Source organism: Diabrotica virgifera, chromosome 1, assembly GCF_917563875.1.
Source record: "Diabrotica virgifera virgifera chromosome 1, PGI_DIABVI_V3a".
Taxonomy (NCBI): Eukaryota; Metazoa; Arthropoda; class Insecta; order Coleoptera; family Chrysomelidae; genus Diabrotica; species Diabrotica virgifera.
Genome location: NC_065443.1, coordinates 278785485 through 278809565, shown reverse-complemented (window position 1 = coordinate 278809565; position 24081 = coordinate 278785485). Strand labels below are relative to the sequence as shown.

The 24081-nt window shown below is 31.5% G+C and overlaps 1 protein-coding gene across 1 annotated transcript in view; it reads right to left on the bottom strand.

Annotated features, from left to right (window-relative positions):
- Positions 1 to 5025: 5025 nt before the first annotated feature.
- LOC114333883 (lysosomal acid glucosylceramidase-like) overlaps positions 5026 to 24081 on the bottom strand; it is a 40317-nt gene continuing 21261 nt past the window's right edge. The window contains exons 5-8 of the mRNA XM_028283878.2: positions 21251 to 21398; positions 19939 to 20015; positions 13958 to 14235; positions 5026 to 5204 (exon numbers count right to left, since the gene is read on the bottom strand). Of these exons, the coding sequence (XP_028139679.2) occupies positions 5099 to 5204; positions 13958 to 14235; positions 19939 to 20015; positions 21251 to 21398 (609 nt within the window). The 3' untranslated portion in view covers positions 5026 to 5098. The remainder of the gene's footprint in view (positions 5205 to 13957; positions 14236 to 19938; positions 20016 to 21250; positions 21399 to 24081) is intronic.

Sequence of the window (24081 nt, the reverse complement as noted above, 5' to 3'; positions counted from 1 at the left end):
CATTTCAAATATCTCATTCAAAAGAAACTTTTTGTTTATTCTAAGGTCCTCGGTAATAATGTGTAATCTTTTATTCTGTGTTTAAATTTTTTTTAAATATTAATTAGCTTTCTCAGGATTCGAAAAAAATGAATGCATTTTAAAAGCATAGGTCCAAAATTTTGCGAATACACTCTTAAACTTAAAAAGCCTTTTATAGACATCATAATAGTGTTTGTCCAGAATTTATGTTGATATTTTACTTAAATTTTATCATATTATTTTTTTGTTATTGTTTCGAAAGTCTTATCTATTTTGTCACCTGAGTGCCTACACAGTTTTTAATGCCCAAGCAAGATACCTACACTTTTTTCTATTCCAAACGCACAATCACATTTAACAGAAGAATTCACTATAACATACTTACATTATTCAGACGAAGAAAAGGAATTTGATCGAGTTGAACATGACCTACTTTTTAAATGCATGGATACGGAATGATTGGATAACGATGAATTAAGACTACTAAAATATCTTCATTATAACCATGTAGTATATGTCCAAACTGGAGACGGCTACACCAAGAAACTGCCCATATAAAGCAGAGTATGATAAAGTTGTTTATTAACGCCAAATCTTTTTATAATTTATATTCCGAGGAAATATTTAAGGACGCCTTGGATGGTAGACCAGAAGGAATAAAAATACGTGGAGCAAAAATTGATAATATCAGATTTACTGTTGATACAGAGATTTTTCGAAGTCGAAAAGCAAAATTGTAGAACATTGTCAAATACAAGTCAAAGAAAAGATCTCAAAATATATACTAAGAAAATAAAGTGGATGGCAGGCAAAAACAATAAAGCTCAATTTCAACAACTTCTACGAAGCTGAATAGCACGCACATAAGACAGTAGTCCAGGGTAATAAGGTTTTTTCCATGAGACTTAAACAGCCAGGCTACTGATGCGTTTTTTTGGCAGGTAGTACCTATAAGAGCAAATTGTAACTATTTCCTGCGTAGGATCTGGCGGCCATTTTTATTTATAAACAATTAAGTGTCAAAAATGGCATTTTTCATTATTTTTTCAAATCAATGGAAAACAGGGAAACATGGTTTTTTTAGTACAAATATCTTCGAGATTATGGAAAAAGCTTTAAAATGGCGTATTACAAAGTTTGATATACTCATTTATTCTTAATATAATTGCGAAAAAAGGTCGGAATTGCAAAAAAAAATATTTTCGCAATAACTCTTGTAAAAATTAGTGTACAGCTTTGAAATTTTTGTCAAATAAGGGTTCTTTTGTGCTTAAAACGTGATAAAAATTTCAAAGCGATTCATTTAATAGTCTAAGAGCTGGGAACGGATTTTGTGCGTGATAAGTAATATGGAAAAACTATACGGGGATATATTGAATTAGTTGTGTACATGACTTTCACCAACGGCCGGAAACCAGAGTTGGGGCCGAGGGTAGTTATAAGGGGTCAAAGTCGTGGATTTTATTATTTTTTTATGACGCTCATGATCGAGATAGTGCACCAAAATTTGGGAATAAGTAGGTCATGACGTACATAAGTAAATTCTCTAGGGGCTCAACGCTGCGTGGCCGACAAAGTGGTGAGGGTAGGGGTGAATATAAAAAATATAAGGGGGTTTTTGCGACGTTCGTGATTGAGATAGTGCACCAAAATTTGGGTATAAGTAGACCATGACATAAATAATTAAAATCCCCAGCGCCGGAAACCAGAGTGGGGAAGGAAGGTAGTTATAAGGGGTCAATGTTCCGTTTTTCATTATTTTTTTGTGACGCTCATGATTGAGATAGCTCGCCAAAATTTGGGAATAAGTATGTCATGACGTAACTAAGTAAAATCTCCAGGAGTGGAACGCTGCGTGGCCGCCAAAGGGATGGGGCAGGGGTGAATATAAAAAAATGTAAGGGGTCTTTTGCGATGTTCGTGATTGAGATAGTGCACCAAACTTTGGGAATAAGTAGATCATGACATAACTAAGTAATATCCCCAGAGGCGGAAACCAGAGTGGCGGACGAGGGTAGTTATAAGGGGTAAAAGTCGCGGTTTTTATTATTTTTTTTTGTGGCACTCATGATGGAGATAGGGCACCAAAATTTGGGAGTAAGTAGGTTATGACGTAACTAAATAAAATCTTCAGGGACGGAATGCTGCTTGGGGTACAAAGGGGTGGTAGGCAGGGGTGAGTATAAAAATATATGGGGGTTTTTTTGCCGTTCGTGATAGAGATAGTGTACCAAAATTTGGGAATAAGTAGATCATGACATTACTAAGTAAAATCTCCAGGGGCGGAACGCTGCGTGGGGGACAAATGTTGTGCCGCATCACAAAAAAATAATACAATACTGCGATTTTGACCCCTTCAAACCACCCTCATCCCCAACTCTGGTTTCCGGCTCTGGGGATTTTACTTAGCTAGGTCATGGTCTACTTATTCCCAAATTTTGGTGCACTATCTCAATCTAGCACGTCGCAAAAAACCCCTTATATTTTTTATATTAACACCTACTCCCACCCCTTTATCGGCCACGCAGCGTTCCACCCTGGAGATTGTACTTAGTTACCTCATGACCTATTTATTCCCAAATTTTGGTGCACTATCTCGATCATGAGCTTCACAAAAAAAAAATAATAAAAACGGCGATTTTGACCCCTTATAACTACCCTCATGCCCAACTCTGGTGTCCGGCTCTGAGGATTTTACTTAGTTATGTCATGGTCTACCTATTTCTCAAATTTTGGTGCACTCTCTCAATGACGAACGTCGCAAAGAACCCCTTATATTTTTTGTATTCACCCCTGCCCCACCCCTTTGTCGGCCACGCACCGTGCCACCTCTGGAGATTTTACTTAGTTACGTCATGACCTACTTATTCCCAAATTTTGGTGCACTCTCTCGATCATGAGCGTCACAAAAAAAAATAATAAAAACGGCGACTTTGACCCCTTATAACTACCGTCATACCCAACTCTGGTTTCCGGCTCTGGGGATTTTACTTAGTAATGTCATGATCTACTTATTCCCAAATTTTGGTCCACAATCTCAATCACGAACGTCGCAAAAAACCCTTTATTATTTTTTATATTCACCCCTACCCCCACCCCTTTGTCGGCCACACAGCGTTCCGCCCCTAGAGATTTTACTTAGTTACGTCATGACCTACTTATTCCCAAATTTTGGTGCACTATCTCGATCATGAGCGTCATAAAAAAAATAATAAAATCCGCGAATTTGACCCCTTATAACTACCCTCGGCCCCAACTCTGGTTTCCGGCCGTTGGTGAAAGTTATGTACACAACTAATTTAACATATCCCCGTATAGTTTTCCCATATTACTTATCACGCACAAAATCCGCTTCTATCTCTTCGACTATAATTGTTTAAATTTTATTCAAATTGTTTATCTCAGAGAGCATTTTTTGCAATAACATAAGTCAGAAGTAAATGACGTTAGAACCATTCCACAGGTGTTAAATGAAAGAGCATGAGCTATATTTTCAACTTGGTTTAAAAAAGTGAATAAAAAATGTATTTTTTAGTAATAAATAATTATGCAAAAGTATCGTAAATCTTTCCTTATAAACTTTTTATTTTGTTATATAAGAAATTATACATATTTATTACAATTTTTTTTATCAAATATGATGTAGATAACATTCCTTGGTAGTTATGCACTTAAAACAGGGTAAAAAAGTTAATTTTTTGGAAAAAAGTTATTCAAAAAGTTTATGAAGAAAAATTGGCGATACTTTTGCATAATTATTTATTCTAATAAATGCATTTTTTATTCACTTTTTTAAACCATGTTGAAAATGTAGCTCAGCTCATGCTCTTTCATTTGACACCTGTGGAATTATTCTAAGGTCATTTTATTCTGACTTATGTCATTGCAAAAAAAAATGCTCTCTGGGATAAACAATTTGAATAAAATTTAAACAATTGAATAAATCGCTTTGAAATTTTTATCACATAATAAGGACCAAAGAACCCTCATTTGACAAAAATTCGAAAGCTGTACACTAATTTTTACAACAGTTATTGAGAAAATATTCCGACCTTTTTTCGCAATTATATTAACCATAAATGAGTAAATCACACTTTGTAATACGTCATTTTAAAGCTTTTTCCATAATCTCGAAGATACTTGTACTAAAAAATCATAAGTTTCACTGTTCTCCGTTGATTTGAAAAAAAAAGGGGAAAATGCCATTTTTTGACAGTTAATTGTTTATAAATAAAAATGGCCGCCAGATCCTACGCAGGAAATAGGTATTACCTGTCAAAAAAACGCTTTAGTGCCCTGGCTGCTGAAGTGTCACGAACAGGGTAGGTATATTTTTGTCTTATTACCCTGGCCTACAGAGGTAATTGGTACCAAATAGTCAAACAAGTTATATCAGGCCACTACACCCATAGGAAGGAGAAAATATAGAGGGGGACTATTATTTTGTAAAATCTGTGTGCACCTTGTTGACTGTATCACTGTATGAAGATGAAGTTATTGGCAATATTAGCTGAACTAGCTAGGCACAAGAGAGCCCAGCGAAGCAAAAATATTACCCGTCACAAAATCTGACTTTACAAAAAATATAATTAAATAAAACAAGGTATATCAAAACACTAGAAATAGGTATTATATGTGTATGTGGTCTTTTCAAAGTAAACGACTCATTATAGTTTGAGGGCCCGTTCTCATGACAGGCGCTTAACGAGCGATTACAACTACATAAATTTTACTTCAGACTATGCCGTAAACACTAATACCTGTCACCTCTCACTATGTAGTATAAGTACAAAAGTATAACATCTTCAATCTCATTTCTAGTTCCAAAACCCAGTCCTAAGAATATTTAGTAAGTGTGTCTCCTACTTCAATATAGAAAACACGCATATAAGTTTTGTAGAAACTACACCATCAATATCTTTATCTTGATCTCGAGACACGACGATGGATTGTTTTGAAACTCTATCAATCTTAAGGTCAATACTAATAACAACGGTACAAAAATTTTTAAAATATCTTTTTATTTTTTATAAATAAACCAAATAAAATTTCAGTCTTCGAATGTCTTCGTCTTTTGTTACCAGTAAACTATGGACGACATGGAATGTCTCGTCAGATGAATATTAATTTGTCCTCTGTTCTTATTTCTGTCAATTATAGCTACATCTATATCATAATCTTTCCTACAAACCATTTAAAATTTTAATAATAAAACATCATTAAAAAGCTTTAAAGAGAAGTAGTCCAGGGCCCATCTGTTTTGAGATGGACGTTGAGAGGGGACTCAAATTTTTTTGCAGAAATTGCTTGAAAAGAACTCAATTACTAATATTTGGGTTATCCTCCCTCTCAAAAAGGTCCGGAACATTGTTTAAATAATTAAAATGTCAAAAAATGAAGAAAAAATTTTTTTCTTGGTTTTTTGATGATAACTTTAAAAGTATTCATTTCCGAGAAAAGATGTACTGACATAAAAGTTGCGTAATTAAATTTGCTACAATATAGAATTAGCTAAAAATTTAAAAAATAGTCGCCCTTGTTGCAAAATAGCAATAATTACGAAAAAACCATACAAAAACAAGTATTTGCATTTTACGTTTTTCAACCATTTATGCTACACTTGAGAAATTCATATTTCACCCAGAAAAACTTTATGATACAGTTAAATAATACTGTAAATTTTGTTAAGATCGCTTCAACAGATTTTGCAAAATAAATATTGCAATCCAGCTTTCGCAAAAATAGTACATTGTTTACCGGGTAGGAAAAGCTTAACATTCCTGGACGACTGTGAAGATTGCTAAGTCGAGGCGCAAGCCGAGACTTAGCAACACAGAGTCCAGGAATGTGGCTTTTCCTACGAGGTAAACATACTATTTTTCCGCAAATCGTTTAAAATTCGACAGATATTGATTGATTTAAAAAAAAACGCGATAATTTTATTCCCAAATAAATGGTGCTTTGAAATTCCTAATAAAATTACTTGGGTTACTATGGAAACGTATTGAGGTTGAATTGTCAAACTTGACGCTTATAAATTTAATTGCTGGTGTTCTCGAAAGTAAAATGATAAGTGATGATGAAATTTCCATTCCTGGGACTCCTCCAGAGCTGGTTGAGGCAGTGAATACTGCTTCATTAGAATTATTGCCAAAGAAATCAAGAGAAAAGTACGAAAATGCATACAGACGTTTTATGGATTATCGCATGAGTAAAAATACGAGTTCTTTCTCAGAAAATGTTGTAATGGCATACTTCCTAGACCTTTGTTTAAAGATGAAATCTTCAACATTATGGGCCAATTATTCAATGCTGAAGTCAACCCTTGCACTTAAACACAATGTAGATATATCTACATACTCAAAACTTCGTTCTTTATTGAAACGGCAAGCTCAAGGTTATAGGGCAAAGAGATCTAAGATTTTAACGAAGGAAGAAATTGAAAAATTTATCCAGGAAGCTCCAGATAAAGAAAATTTAATGATTAAGGTAATTTACAAGGTTTTAATAGCAATGTGTTTTCTATCATTTATGTAGAACTCTAACAACTGTACGGAGTAAGGAAATGACATTTCCTTACAGTAAGGAAGTCCTGACTTTTTCTTCAAGAAATTTTGACAGGAATGTCAAAATTTCCTGGCGATTTGCGGAAAAATTCATTTTTTCAAACTGTTACAGGAATGAAAATAAAATAGATAGCAAGTTGAAATTTTTTTTACATATAGAAGTGTATTGTACTTTTCATTTACAATTTGTAAAATTAAAATTTATTAACTACCACGGCGTCAGGAATTTTTTTAAATAAATATTAATTATTGGTGCTATGCGCAGGACAGCGGTGTTCGATTCACATAAGTTGATTTCCACCAAAATTTCTTCCAATCTTTATCTAATATATTATTTTTTTACTCTATATTTTGTTGTATTTTAATATTTTAATTCCACAAAAATCAAACTAATTTTATTATTGTTTGTGAAATATTGTTTAAACAATTGCATATGTATAAAAATAATAAACTTTTATTCTCTAAGTTAAAATATATGAACAAAGAAAGTTTTTGCTAAAAAAAGTGTTATTTCAAAGGATAGAGTATGTGTTTTTATTTTGCAATAAACAAATTTATTTATTTATATCGAAATGTAACAAAAGTTAAAATGTATCAATCATTATCAAAGGTCATTGGAATGCCCAATCAGAGCAAACTATCCGCTGTCCTGCGCACAGCACCAATAATTAATGTTTATTTAAAAAAAATTCTGACGCCGTGGTAGTTAATTGATTTTAATTTTGCTAGTTGCAAATGAAAGATACAGTACAGTTCTATAAGCAAAAAAAAATTCAACTTGCTATCTGCTTTATTTTTAGTCCTGTAATATTTTGAAAAAATGAATTTTTTTTGCGAAAGCTGGATTGCAAAATTTATTTTGCAAAATCTATTAAACCGATCTTAATGAAGTTTACAGTATTATGTTACTGTATTATAAAGTTTTTCTGGGTGAAATATGAAGGTCCTAAGTGTAGCATAAATGGTTGAAAAACGTAAAATTCGAATACTTGTTTTTGTATGGTTTGTTTGGCAATTATTGCTATATTGCAGCAAGGGTGACTATTTTTTAAATATTTCACCAATTTTATATTATAGGAAATTTAATTACGCAACTTTTATGTAAATACAACTTTTCTCGGAAATGAATACTTTTAAAGTTATAATCAAAAAACCAAGAAAACAATCGAATTTTTCCTTCATTTTTTGACATTTTGATTATTTAAACAATGTTCCGGACCTTTCTGAGAGGGAGGATAACTCAAATATTATTATTTGAGTTATTTTCAAGCAATTTCTGCAAAAAAATTTGAGTCACCTCTCAACGTCCAAATGTACTAATATTTTTACAGATGCGCCCTGGTCTAAAGTAAAAACTAGTGTTATTGGTAGGGTATATATTTAATGAAACATTAAATCAAAAATTTAAATGGATTACAATTGTTGAAAATAATTCAAAAGGAATGTTTTCGATCTGATCAGACAATCATCAGTGGACATATTATACAGGGTGTCCCCGAAAATAGTGCGCACGGTACACAGAGAACCGGTATGTTCGCACGCATGGAAGGCGAACGCGTGACGTCATATGGGAACCTTAATTTTCATCCGGCAATGCTAAATGAAGCGGTAATATTGTTCGCATTTCGAATTTTAAAATTATATACCTATCATCGCTTTTTAAATAAGAAATTGTATTTTATATTATTTTTACTGTAATTTTCCAATATGCATTTAGTTTAAACATGAATTTCCATTGAAAAATAAAGATTTTAGGTATGTGTTGTCCAATATATATTTACCATAGTATATTAAAAAACAAAACAGAAATAATATAAACATTCACTTTACTTCTGGGTCTGTAAAAATGTTTCACATAAAATTGTGTCTACTTACTGCTATTCTAAATTGTTGAAAAATATTTGACTAAAAATAAAACTACAAATCAATTAGGAAATTTTAAGTTTTAGATGAAGCTTAGAACCAATTACTTGATGACTTTCAAATTTTATTTACAAAATAAGAGATCTATATACAGAATCAGATCTATATTTACAGAAAAAGGTTGATTTTAAGTTAAACCAGGTTATGAATCTAAACATTTCAAGTGCGAACATTTTATTAGACTGTAATATAGTACATACATATACAGAGTGGGTCAAAGAAAACAGTCCACCTCGCTATTTGGCAGTATTTATTAGATTTTAAGGAAATGACGAAACAAGTCGATTTTTAATCTAAGTGGGACACATTTTTACGGTACACACATTTGTCATTTGTCAACCCCCTCTCTTCCAATTCCCCCGCCCCTATTTTTAAATGGGGAATAGGGGTCGTGTGCTAGCTCATTTAAAAGGTTACTTGATTCTCTATTCAGTAATATAAACATTAACATAATTATTTATATCGGGTGTTCAAGAAAAAAATATTTTAATTAAATTAATTGACACAAAAAGAAGAATGCATGTAATTTATTTAATTCAAAATACATTCTACTGCTGTCACAAAACAGAAAAAATATTTTTTGATAAATAAACATTGCTCTTCGCTTAATTTCAATATTCAAGCTGCTACCCATCTGCCTCTTGGTAGATGGGTATGGGTTGAATAATGAATTTAAGCGAAAAACAATATTTATTTGTCAAATCAACATTTTTCTCTGTTTTCTGTCAGTAGTAGAATGTATTTTGATTTAAGTAAATTGCATACATTCTTCTTTTTGTGTCAATTAATTTAATTCAAAATAATTTTTCTTGGACACCCTGTATAAATAATTATGTCAATGTTAATATTACTGAATAGAGAATCAAGTAACCTTTTAAATGAGCTAGCACACGACCCCTATTCCCCATTTAAAAATAGGGGCGGGGGAATTGGAAGAGAGGGGGTTGACAAATGACAAATGTGTGTACCGTAAAAATGTGTCCCCCTTAGATCAAAAATCGACCTGTTTGTTCATTTCCTTAAAATCTAATAAATACTGCCAAATATCGAGGGGGACTGTTTTCTTTGGCCCACTCTGTATATGTATGTAGAAAATGTTCCCACTTTAAATTTTTAGATTCCTAACCTGGTTTCACTTTAAATCAATTATGTATATTAATACATATTATGTATAATATTATGTATAATACATATTATGTATATTAATAAAAAAAAAACAAATTTGCGGGAAAAGTGTTATTGAGAATATTAGAATTAGTATCTATAATTAAAATCATTTTTTAAAATTAGAAAATTTAGATATCTTTTTGTCAAGTGCTCTATGGCAGTTTTTAAAACTTATTTTTCTGTTAATATCTCTCATTTTAATATATGTTCTGCACATGCATAATATCACCTCAAACGGCATTATTGTCTCGGTTTTAATAAATTACTATAAAACTAATAATTATATTATAATAGTTTTAAAAATACACAGTTATGCTAATAAATAACAATGTGTAGCTAAAATAATATAGAATTACTTCAACATTAACAGCTTAATATTTTAAAACCGCCCCAATTTATTCACTTTCAACGCCACGACATACGAAATAATGCATCCAAACAATAAGCAAATATCTGTTAGGTTCCCACGTGACGTGCTGCGCGGCCGAACTAAATTTAGCGACGACAATCAGCATACCGGTTCTCTGTGTATCGTGATAGTGCGTTCCTTTAAGGTGTGGATATAATACACAATTTAGAACAAAAAAGTCTTATAACATTTTCTCCTAAAGTTAACCGTTTTCAAAAAAAAAATACAATGTTCTCCATATGAGTAAATTTTTATTTTCATAAATTTATATGACTTGGCAACATGGCGTAGAAAAATCTGTGTCTGTGAAATTTAATCAAATGGAACCCTTTGTTTATTTACTATTTGAGTTGGGATTTTTAGGGTTGTTGACATCCCTAGATGTAGGTACCTACCTGCAAAATAATTATTTCTTGCTTTAATAATGTGGCATTTTTGCTGTTAATATCCGAATTAATTAAGGTTTCGGATTAAGGCTCGAAATTTTACATAAATTATAACGTTTACTTAAGTACATAACTATGGTTCAAATCCTAAAATATAATTAAAGCTCTTAGGAAAAATTTTTTTTGTATCTAATTTTTTCTCAAATCTGTTGAAATATGGAATAATTTTAAACGAATTGATAAAATGGCAATACTTTGCAATAAGAAACACTTTATCTTTTAACTAAACTAGGATTATGTATATAATGTCCGACTGGTATATTATTTGACAAATAATGACATGATTTCGAAGTCAGTTAAGTATGATATAATGCCCTAGGGCGTTATTTTGAAAAATGACGCCCAAGGGCATTAAATTTCAGTAACTAGTTAAATACTGTCAAGTTGACAAATAAAAATCTAAGTAAAACTATGGTTACCACAATTACGTTACGACTCTTTCTGGTAAATGTACTTATTTAAAAACTAATTAATTCAAAATTTATTCAAATTTTTTGCATATAAAGAATAATTTAGTCGGACATTAAACGTTGAAGGCACCACGGGTATTATAAATAATAACGCTTTCGGTCAACGTATATACCTCGGGCCGATGGCCCTCGGTCTATACACCATTGACCTCAAGCGTTATTATCCTTATAATACCCTTGGTATCTTAATAACTATATTGTATTTCTTAAGCCTTAAAGGTGTTCAATGCAAGGGTTTTAACTGAATTACATAGTTTACAGTGGAAATTAAATACAACAGACAACGTTTAATAATTATTACCACATTTGACGTCGTGTTTGCACGTCTTCAAGTACAGGCAAACCATTTTGCAAAAAATTTATAGGCCTCTCAATTTAGTGTTCTGAGTAATTCATTAAATATTGTACCCTTTACCCTTTCTGTATCCTTTACAAATTCCTCGTTGTTAAGAAATACCTGTTCTTTTGGAATAAAACTAAATTACCCCAAATATAAAATGCCAATAACATCAAGCAATGGTTTCTTTCTTGCTTTGATGGCATTCTTGGTTTGTTTGATATGAGAGGACCAGAACAGGGTGAAAAAATGTAAACACTAGTTATTTGGTTGATATTTACATTATTACTTTACTACCTACCAGATGCAAATGACCTACAAACCTACTATTTTTAAACGTGTCAACCTTTAGCTTTTGTGTTGCACACGGTGTTGCCAGACTTCAATTTGCATATCAAAATGTATTTTCGTTTTTTGGTCAAACGGCTGAATTTAGAAAAAAAATGTTATAAGACTTTTTTGCTCTACATTGTGCCTTCCATCTATACCTTTAAGGAACGCACTATTTTCGGGGACACCCTGTATATTGATGAAGCCTAGAGATAGTGGAAGAAGAAGTGCAATGTAATGGGACTGTCGATAGGAGATACGATACCCTACACGCTGCACTATGCAGATGACCAAATTTTAATTGCAGAGGATAAGTAAGATCTTAAATATATGGCAATAGAGGAATATAGAAAATGGGGTCTCGAGGTTAATACCAAAAAAAAAACAAAAAAATATCTATGCGTAGGAAGATCTTCCTCTGGTGCCTATTCGTTTCGAATATTGGCGATTATTCTGGCTATAATCATTTTATTAACTGATGCTTTAAATAGATTAGTTGTTGTTGTGGAGAACCATTTCCTCAGGTTCTTTAACCATGATATTCTTCTTCTCTCAATTCCTCGCTTTCCGAATACTTTTCTTGAAGGATTACCTTCAGTAATCTGTATTTAGTGCCGTTTCTCGTAGGAAAGTAAGAAACGGACAACCTGACAACGAGGACGACCAGCAACCACATGCATAAATGGCATCTCCAAGACAATTTCGAAAAGAAAATTGAGAGAAGACTGCCACAATAGAAAGGAGAGGCGATTAGGAACAAAAGGCTTTTAAAATAGGTTTAATCTACAGGGTTGCGAGAAAGTCTGGCAACACTTTTTGGCAACAATTTTTATGGATTTTGGTGGGTGAGGGTCTTTTAATGCGGCCGATATCATAGTGGTTTTTACATTGTTGTCAAATCCTTTGTTTTTCTGGAAATCTACTGAACTTTCTTATTTCAAATGGAACACCCTATATATTTTTAAGTTTTGGAATCCTTAAGCGATACTCATTATTTTTTCATATGATTTTCCCTATACCTAAATGCCGTAATTTCGGAGTTATTGCTACATTTATTAAAAAAATTTAAACAATTTATAAAAATCAATTTTTTCGGCCCGGCTAGATTATATTTTAGGTACTTTAGATCATTGGGAACAAAAAAGGTCTTTTGTAATTTTTCTCTAAAATTATACGTTTTCGAGTTATAAACAATTTAAAACTGAAAAAAAAAAACGAAAAGTGACGATTTTTAAGGTTTAAAAACACCAGTAAAAAAATAATTTTTGAAATTGCATTTTTGGCACGTTTTATTCTAAAATATTGTTTTTTATTATTAATGAAGCGCATATGAGAAAACTGGCATTAACAAATAAAAATAATTTTTTGAAATGAAACAAGACCAAATTTCTTATCGGTAACTGATAAATAAGGCTTAAGCTTGAATTTAGGCACTTCGTAGTTACAAAAATAATATTTTTTACTTGTGTTTTTCAACCTAGAAAATCGTCATTTTTCGATTTTTTTCAGTTTTAAATTGTTTATAACTCGGAAACGATTAATTTTAGAGGAAAATTACAAAAGCCCTTTTTTGTTCACAATAATCCAATGAACCTAAAATAATGTCTACCCGGGCTGAAAAAATTTATTTTTATAAATTGTTTAAATTTTTTTTTTTCTAATAAATGTAGCAATAACTCCGTAATTATGGCATTTAGGTATTCGCGGTGTGCAAGTACTTGGAAGAGAATTGAGAAACGATCGTGCGCGAATAGCGGAGAAATATTGCAACTTTCTTAAATATATTGTCAATTGTAATTGTCAAATTGACGTACATTTCATATCTACTGTCATTGAAGAAGAAAAATTATATGTTGCTCCACAATATTGATATGATATGAAATTATTATATAAAGGTAAATTTAATTAATTGTATTTTGCTTGCAGTCCTGCATTTTAATAACTAATTTTATTTACTACATACAATTGTTTACGTTTACTACATACAATATAATTAAAAGTGCGAATAAAGTTGCAGAGCGTAGAAATAGGTGTGGCTTTGTCGAACTTGCACGATCCCAATAGGGAATATCATATGCAAAATGATTAGTATCCCTTAGGAATTCCAAAACGCAAAAAAAATATGGGGTGTTCTATTTGAAATTAGAAGTTCATTAGATTTCCAGAAAATGGAAGATTAAGACCCTCACCCACTAAAATCCATAAAAATCGTTCTAGCTGTTTCCGAGAAATTACCGTGTTGCCAGCCTTTCTCGCAACCCTGTATATTGAGAGATATAATTGCTTACGTATTAGCTATTAATATTGCAATTCCACCATCCGGTCTTCTAAATGCTACAGTTGTTTTAGCAGAATCGTATTGGGATACTTCAAGAAACTTGGATCCTGGAGGTACAAATTTTGAAAAATGGCCCATTATATAAAACATGGGCTGCTTATAGAATTCTCCAGCAGTTTTATTGACAATAATTGGAGAATCAGCGTTGGTATTGTAATGGGAAGGACCACCTACTAAATCCAGCGCCATGTTCCAGTCTATCCAACCGGTAACCCAGTGTTGCAAATTCTACAAAAAAATCTAAAATTAAACTTAACCTAGATATCGTCTCTTATTCTGTCCATATCTATATCCAGTGCTCTTGTTATCCATCATATTTGTTAAGATTGTTCATTTTATTTCAGATGTATGTCTGGTTGAGCCAATAAATCTTAAGCTCCAGGTTCGCCCAGCTCAGCTGATACAGTTCCTGCTCAATTTATTAGACTCACCTTAGAAAAAGCAGTTTTTTTAATTTCAAGCACCTTAAAAGTATCTTCAAAGTGATACGGAACTGCTAAATAGGATAAATAATAATTACTTAATAATTGTGCTACATAATTAAATTAAAAATGGTAATTATTTTGGAATTGTGAAAACTTGACAGATGGTAATGGAATGTGCTAAAAATGCACACGGACTCGACTTTTTTCAACTTCAGTTTTTTAGTTAAATTAGTGATTGGTGTTCAATTTTCGTAAAATTTGCAGTGGTGAGTGTTAATATTGTTCTATATCAATGTTTATTTTAATTTGTTTAATTTATTTTAAGATACAAATATGTTAATTTTTAAAAGACGAATAATATCTTGGATTAAAATTTTTCATATGAGTGATTGTAAAAATCAATCTGTTAAGCCAATCTCTTCTGTTACTGCTCTCTTAGAAAATACCACATGCATTAAAGAGAAATAGCAAAAAAATATGGCATATCTTAATCGACGAATGTTGGGCTAAAAAATTAAAAAGACACATCCTGTCACATTGGTTTGGAGGGATCGGTATGGCAGAAATAGTTCAGTCACCCCAGAGGGCAACGAATTTTAAAGAATTTGGCTGTAAAACACAGAAGAGTCACCCATGGGGATATACGGAATAAATTGGAAGAATCAGAGTGTTCAGTATCGGAGTCCACTGTACGCCGAACAATGGACAGCATGGGATTCAAATGTCATAGACCGGTTAAGGAACCAAAACCATCACCAAAAATGTCAAAGAAACGCTTAGTTTTGGCCAATTTGCACAAATATTATATGACAATACAGCCTTTATGCAAATTGGCCCAAACTAAGCGTTCTTTGAGCATTTGTGATGATAGTTGGTTGTTTTTTGGTTCCTTAACTGGCCTATGAGATTTGAATCCCTTAGTCTACAAATTTCGGAGTACAGTGGACTCCGATACTGAACAATATGATTCTTCCAATTTATTCCGTATATCGTTATGGGTGACTCTTTTGTGTACTACAGCCAAATTCTTTAAAATTATTTGCCCTCTGGGGGTGACTCAAATCTTTATACCGTACCGACCCCTCCAAACCGATGTAACAGGGTGTTTTTCTTTCGACCTGACGATTAAGATATGCCATATTTCTTTTTGATACATGTGGTATTTTCTAATAGAGCAGTAACAGACGAGATCAGAAGAGATTTACTCAACAAAAAGATCTTTACAATCACCCATATGAAAAAATTCCAATCGAAGACATTCGTCTTTTAGAAATTAACATATTTTTATTAATATCTTAAACTAAATTAAACAAATTAAAAACTAACATTAACAAAGACTAATATTAACATTTACTACAGCCAATTTTACGAAAATTTGAATATTAACCACTAATTTAATTAAAAAACTAAAGTTGAAAAAGTCGAGTCACTGCACCCTTTTAGCCCATTCAGCAGTACCGTATGAATTTGACCATCCTTTTAAGGTGTTTCAAAGAAAAAAAAAAGAATATGTGTACTTTGTACGCACGTAAGAAATTATACTTCTATTATATGATTTCAACGAAATCAATATACTTTAAACAGTTTCTCTACTACTTTCCAAAAATTTTTATTAAAACAATACCAAAAATTAAAAAAATAAAAGAATAAAACACATACAAACACATTGAAAAATGACACAAATGATTTCTGAGCAATAATTGTTGTCAAAAATTTTAATTAAATACGTATTTTCTGAAAAAAATTATATAATAATATACTTACAATCATAAAATCTATAAAAAAAATAAAAAAATGATATAACTTGCATTGGGTTTGAACCTACTTCCCGTGTATCCCGCCGTACGAGAGTCGAAGCGATTTCAAACTGCACCACCTTCGCGTATACGTCATGTGGGAATATACACAAACTGAACAACTTTTTGACATTTTGTTTATATGAATTTTTATTAGTTTGATTTTTGTCGAATTAAAATACAACAATATATAGAGTAAGAAAACAATTTAGATGAAAATTTGTAGAAAGTTTGTTCGTAATCAGATTATGTAAATAAAAACATTGCCTACTAGGGGTATAGCATAGCAAGTACTAGGTAAGTACATTATTTTTTTACATTTTCCAAATAGGTATGAAGATAATTTTTTATTGGAATACAACTGAAACATTTAGAATTACGTACCTGTGGCTTTTCAAAACTATTTAAAAAGTCACTATAATTATAAATTTGATTTTATTTCTGTCCTCACAACAATAAAAACTAATATATTATACAACATTTTTGTTTACCGATAACCTCCATTTTGAACAATTATTGACAGATCATTTCAACACCCAATCAGAGCCCGTATAAAGACTAATACCAAACTGTCGGTGTGCGCATGCGCGCAGATCAATATAAATTCACCCTCAATCTCAATCGCGCCTAAAGAAGTATAACTTCAAAAACTAATATTTCTAGGGTATGTAAGTCTAATAAATTGAGCAAGAACTGTTGATAGGGCCGCTTTAAGTCTCACTTAAATTCACCATCATTTTCTTTTCTTATCTAAGCACGTCTTAACTGACACGAAGTAAGATGCAATCCACGTGGCAATCCATTATGTCAAGCAAAATTAATCTAAGACTCAAAGGTACAACGCGTATGTTTCGTAAGCTGAATTCCCATATTTAGTAAAAGATTATCTTCTTTTTCCATCTCAAATCCTTTTGTCGAATGATGTGACCTGCAAGTTTTATTCTTCCTCTATAGCTTCTATCTCTTTGGTAATTTCTTCTTTTTATGTAAACACGACTCTGTCTGTTTTAAATACGCCTCCAGTAAATTATCGTTCTATTATGTACGTGATCTTACCACTGATCTTCTTCTTATTAGAAAACCGTTACTCGCCGTCTTTACTACTACCTTTGTTGTCACTCCGCTTATATGATCGTTCCATTCTACCTTCTTATCCAGTCTTTGAGTTCAATGAGTTTGTTCCGTTGGTGGTTAACGGAAACAATTAATATAAATTAAAATAAGTGTAAAACAACGAACAGTAATATATTTACTTATTTTTGGTTAAAAAAGCGTGCTTATATCTCGTAAGAGGGTTTGTTATTGCTTGGGCCCAGCGAGGGTTGTATGACCGACCGATGCCTGCTGGGGTTGTGTATCGACTGATACCACAACACTATTAGTCATCATGTCTGCGGTTCTACCATGTGGCCAGAAAAGACGATAAATTTCTAAATCTGGCGTTTTAAAAGCTGAGAGAACCTTTCTGTAGTTTTTAAGAAGTTGACATAAAGAGCGTGGCCAATCTGGCCATTTGTGTTTCCCTGAAAAAGCCATTAATTTTATACAATCTGGTTTTGTATTTAGGAGCGAAACACATGTGAATTTTAGATGACCCATGTTATTTTCGTTTAGAAAAGAAAGTTAATATTTAAAATTAGCAACTAAAAAAATAATAAATGAAGCGTGTCGCTATAACACCCACACGCTTCATTTATTATTTTTTTAATTGCTAATTTTAATATTAACTTTCTTTTCTAAACGAAAATAATATGGGTCATTTTAAATTAGCAATTAAAAAATAATAAATGAAGCGTGTCGCTATAAGTTCATAAATCCTAAGTCTTACCTTAGCAGGTATTTAGGTCTTATCTTTATAGATAATAATGACAATGCACTTACAGTACATATGGCACAATACGGGTCAGCCTCACGCTGGGTCAAAACTGTTTTAAATAGCGGTAATATATTTTAGACTAATAGTATTTATGAATAGGATATTTTTATGGACTTCAAAAAAGTGATTTAGATAAATTTGAATTACAATTTACGCCGTTATTAATCAAACTTTAGAGTTGGCACAACAATATGATATGATTGTAATTTCGAGGCAATTCTATTGTAAACTGCTCGTCAAAAGTTAGGGATATAGAAAATTCTGCTGATTTTCATAGTTGACTTTTTCGCGAACAGACGGATTCCGCTATTTTTTTTTTATTTTAGCCTTTTCTTTAGTATTTACACAGTTGTGCAAAGGTCTACTTAAACTTATTTTTTACTTATACCGGGTGGAAGAAAATAATATGTTTTTCTTGTGTTAAGTTTGAGACACTCTGTAGGGAGAACTAGGTACAAATGTGAGTATACATCAGAATAATATTGTAGTCTTATATTTTGTGAACATGCTGTTGTCTGAATGTCCCTGATATCTTTAGAAACAAAATAAATAGACGGTTTTGTAATTTAACATGTATTTTAACCGAAACAAAAGTTTGAGACACCTTGTAGGGAGAAAAAGGCACAAAGGTGAGTATACCCCGATATTATCTTGTAGTCTCATATTTTTTGAATATTTTATTTTTTTAATTTCTCTGATATCTTTAATAACAAAGAAACTAGACGGTATTACTCTTTAATATGTTTTTGCGTATATGCGTCACATGTGTGATGTGACGCATGTCGTCAGTTAAAACGCATATTAAAGAGTAATATCGTCTAGTTTCTTTGTTATTAAAGATATCAGATAAATTAAAAAAATAAAATATTCACAAAATATGAGACTACAACAAAATATCGAGGTATACTCACCTTTGTGCCTTTTTCTCCCTACAAGGTGTCTCAAACTTTTGTTTCGGTTAGAACACATGTTAAATTACAAAACCGTCTATTTTTGTTATTTCTTAAGATATCAGGGACATTCAAAAAACAAAATGTTCACAAAACATAAGACAACAATACGATTTCGATATATACTCCCATTTGTACCACCGTCCTCCCTACAGGGCGTCTCAAACTTAACATAAGAGAAACATTTCTTTTCTTCCACTCGGTATAAGTACAAAAAAAAAGTTTGAGTAAACCTTTGCATAACTGTGTAAATACTAAAGAAAAGTCTAAAATAATAAAAAAAAATAGCGGAATCCGTTAATCTGTTCACGAAAAAATCTACTATAAAAATTCAGCAGAATTTGCTATATCCCTAACTTTTGACGAGCAGTTTATTTGAGTCCATTACATTTGCCATAAGATTTGTGCGGTGTCCATTGCCGATTTTTTTTATTTGTATAAATCTGCTGCCTCCTTGATTGTCTTGTCGACGTTAAAAATATCGTGTTTGCGGTCTACTCCAAATTCACAATCAAGATGCTGTAGAAATAAACAAACCAAGACACGTTAAATATTACTAGGGGCACTCCCAAATCATAATTTACAATGTATTTACATTGTTAATCCCAAATTATGATTTAAAAAGTTTATACATTGTAAATTATGATTCGGGAGTGCTCCTTGTAACATTTAACGTGTCCTGGTTTGTTTATTTCTACTGCATCTTGATTGTGAATTTAGAGTAGGTATTCATACATTTAAGTTCTAAATGGGTGCATTTTATATTTACTGAAAATTATCGAAATAGATAGATAATAGATAGATAATAGCTATCTATTATCGAAATAGAAATATTTTGATAGAATAGATAATAAAAGATTTGTAAGATAATACTAACTACAAACCTCCATGATGCTTTTCACATAATCTTCGCCCCTTTGCCAAGATCCTAGAATAACATCTGGTTCAAAAGGAATATTACCTATAAAAAATAATATAAGAATACCTATTATATGTTAAATGCAATCGATTTATAGTCGAACCTGCTTATTTGAATAGCCTTTGTGCCAATCAAAAGTATTCCTATAACCGGGATATTCTAATAACCGATTATTGGTCGCTAGTAGAAACGTTTCGGGACCTCAAATTTCTATTCCTTAAACCGGGATATTCCTTTAAGAGGTATTCTAATAAGCGGTTTTGACTGTATCTGTTATATTTTTCTGCAAAGCAATCTAGGTAAAAAGGACAAAGGACTACTAACTAGGTGAAGGATACAAATTGTGGTATGTAGGGAAAACTAACACTATTAATGGAGTTGGTATAATTGCTAACAGTGAAAAGAAAGATAGCGTAATAGAAGTTGTAAGAACGAGTGATAAAATAATGTCAGTTAAATTTTTAATTGATAAGGAAGTATTTTTTGTTGCGTGTGTAGGTATAGTAGGCGCGGGATTCGGTTGGAAAATTTACACCGAATATAACAAAATTCAGTTTGGCAACATTGTATGAATGTTGATATTAACATAAATATACCTTCTAAGATAAACATAACTGTAATTTAGTCCAGACAAATGAATATACTATTTTGCCAACATAAATGAAATAATGAATGAAATGCACAAAATAATTTTGAATTAGGTTCCCCTAATAAACGTGCTTTTTTGTCATTAAAGTAGTAAAAACGTTAAATTTATCTTACATAATCATTATCGTCCAGTTATCGTCTAATTATTTTAACTGTACTAATATCCGTCGACTAATTCAGAATGATTAATTGTTAAAACATCTTATCTTTAGCGGCTTCTGGAATGTCTTAAGCATAGCAAATTTCATTGATAAAATGCACACTCCCACCGATTTGCGTTTGCGTGAGAACTAAAGGAAAGCTTTCTATGATCTATTGGTCATACTGACTGATATTCCATCAGAGGAGAAAGTTATAATAGAAAGTTATTTTATATCACATGTGCCAATTATTGTATTATTATGTAAAATTATATTATAGACAATTGAAAACAATATATGAAGCAATACATTAATAGTTAGTAAGACAGTAAGCCGACAACAGTTCTTGTGCTGGACATCGAAGTCAAAAGCAAAACTAAATCAAAATATCGGAGAGAATAAAGAAAATTTACTTCTAAACAATTAAGTATAAAAAATTTAATCTATTATTTATTAAGACTTATTACAACTTTAGTAATGAACACTTACCTCGGCAGCCTTCTGTTCCAATAATAAATTTATCTGAATAAAAATTATGAGTTAAATCTAAGTCAAAAGTTGGAGAAATTGAGTCTAAATACCAATGAACACCAATGCCGTCAATATATTGTTTTGCTCCGGGAACAAACAAAAACATCTAAAAAATAATATGTGACAAAAAGGTATCGCTACATAGTCCAGAGAAATAAGGATTTTCTCAGGACATTCAAAGAGCCAGGTAGCTGACTACTTTTTTAGTTGTTGTAGACCTATAGGAAGAAAACCTACCTGTTTCCTGCCTAAAGTTCGTCTCAGTTTTCTAACTGCTAACAATTTACTGCAAAAAACGCGATTTTTTCGATTTTTTGCACCCCAATAAAAAGCTAAATAGTTGACATAAAATTACAAAATTTGATTTTTTAGAACATTAAAAAAGCTTCAAAATACCGATTTTTGAATGTTAAAAAGTCAATTTGTTGCTTCGCAAATTGCAAAATAAATGAAAATCGATTTTTGTTAATAACATTTACTAAATTTAACCTAGAATTTTAGGGTTTCACCCAAAGTTGGGTATTTTGGTACTTAACAAACGCTCAAAACTTGAGACTGATCCATTAATTATTAGTTTAAAAGTTATTCTATCTGGTTATCCCAGAGACCTTTATTTTGCAATAACATAAGACAGAAAAGAATAAACGTAGGGCAACTCCGAGTATGCGATATGAAAGTAGAAGAGTGGTAGTATCAAAATGTATTAAAAAAAGATAAAAAAATTAATTAATATAGCCAACAATCCTAATGCCAAATTTTTGAAATTTTGTAGTTTATAAACATTTAGAATAACTTTAAAAATAATATCTGTAGAAACAATCTTTTTATATATTCGAAAAGCTAGTATTCACACGAATTTTCAAATAAAGAAATTTAGCCTGGCTTCATTTGGGACAAAGTTAGCTTGTGTTTTTTTTTAATTCACAGCTAATTTGTTTATAATAATTAAGGAATCTCATTAATGCCCTTTTAAAGAATAAGATTTGTATTTTTTGTTAAAAAAATTTCACAAACGTTGTACCTTCACAACACCCTCTACGATTTTTCAAAAATGTAGTTCAAACGGTTACTAGGGGAGCGTACAAATCCAGAGTTAAAATACCGAAAAAGCAATTCCAAGCTAATACAGTCGAACCCGCTTAATGGAATAGCCTTTGTGCCAAGCAAAAATATTACTATAACAGGGATATTCTAATAACCGATCATTGGTAGCTAGAAGAAATGTTTAAGTACCTTAAATTTTTATTCCTTAAACCGGGATATTCCTATAACGGGTATTATAATAAGCGGGTTCTACTTTACAATTTTCTGTATCTCCCGATCAACTCAATGGATTCTGATCTTTCTTTTTTTAATTTGTGTGTGATTTCTCCGTACATTACAAATATGCAATTTGTTTATAAATTTATTAATTAATAAACAGTCTAATTTGTTTAAACAATTCTTGAAAAAATATTTTTTTACAACAATCTATTTTTTTAATCATAGTATCATTAATGATTATAGAAAAAGTTAAAGTACACTTTAATAAATAAATTATTTTTATTAGATAATTATTTATTGAAGATAATTTATTTATAAAAGTATACCTTAACTTTTTCTATGATAAATAATGATTAAAAACACATGGATTTTTAGGAAAAAATTATTTTTTAAAAATTGTTTAAACAAATTAGACTGTTTAATAATTAATTAATATCTTGACAAATTGAATATTTGTAATATACAGAAATATTACATAGAAATTAAAAAAAAAAGATCCAAATATTCAGTAGATCCCGAGCAGGGGCGTCATTTGGGCGTCCAGGGGGGGGCATTTGCCCCCCCTGGCCCTGAAAATGACTGAAATTTACAGAAAATACATCAATATTCATCATAACATCATATATAATGTATTGTATATAGTGCTTGCCCCCCCCCCCAAACAAAATTTCAAATGACGCTCCTGATCACGAGATATAGAAAATGATAGTAGTTTTAAGTTGCCTTTTTTAGTTTTTGAACTCGTGCATTTGACGGCTCCCAGCTCCCCCTTAACTTACCACGACTAGTCACCAATTGCACTATATTTTTAAAACTTTTCGTAAAATACCAGCATTTTGAATATGTAAAATGATTTTTTCTACGGACAATATTTTTAAAGTTATTCAAAATGTTTATAAACTACAAAATTTCAAAAATTTGGCATTAGGATTTTTGACTGTATTCGACAATTTTTTATCTTTTTTTAGTACATTTTGATAGTATCACGTTTCTAGTTTCATTTGGCATACGCAGAATTGCCCTATCTTCATTATTTTATATCTTATGGTATTGCAAAATAAAGGTATCTGGGATAAACAAATAGAATAACTTTTAAACTAATTAATGCATCGGTCTCAAATATTGAGGGTTTGTTAAGTACCCAATACCTAATGGTAGGGGAGCAAAGTATGCTAAATGTGCAGTCACTCGAGCGCTTTGGGGACCTATTGGTTTGTGAAGAGTAGGTCCTAAAACCAAAAAATATTAAGTAACGTTTTCCATTTTAGTGGGCGCTTGCTATTTTTTAATTTAATTTTCCATTTCCAACAATCGTTTTTTCCGATTATAACGCCATCTATGCATAATTCGAAAAAATGTTTCGAATAAAAGTTACTTATTTTTTCGTAAGGAATCCAAATCTGTTATAAAAATGGGGGCTCCTATTTCAGATTTTAAAGTAACCCCCCACCCCACCTCCGTGTTGGGTCGTATTTAGTGCCATTCGATAGATTTTTAAAAAATATTAAATAAGTGTATTTTACAGT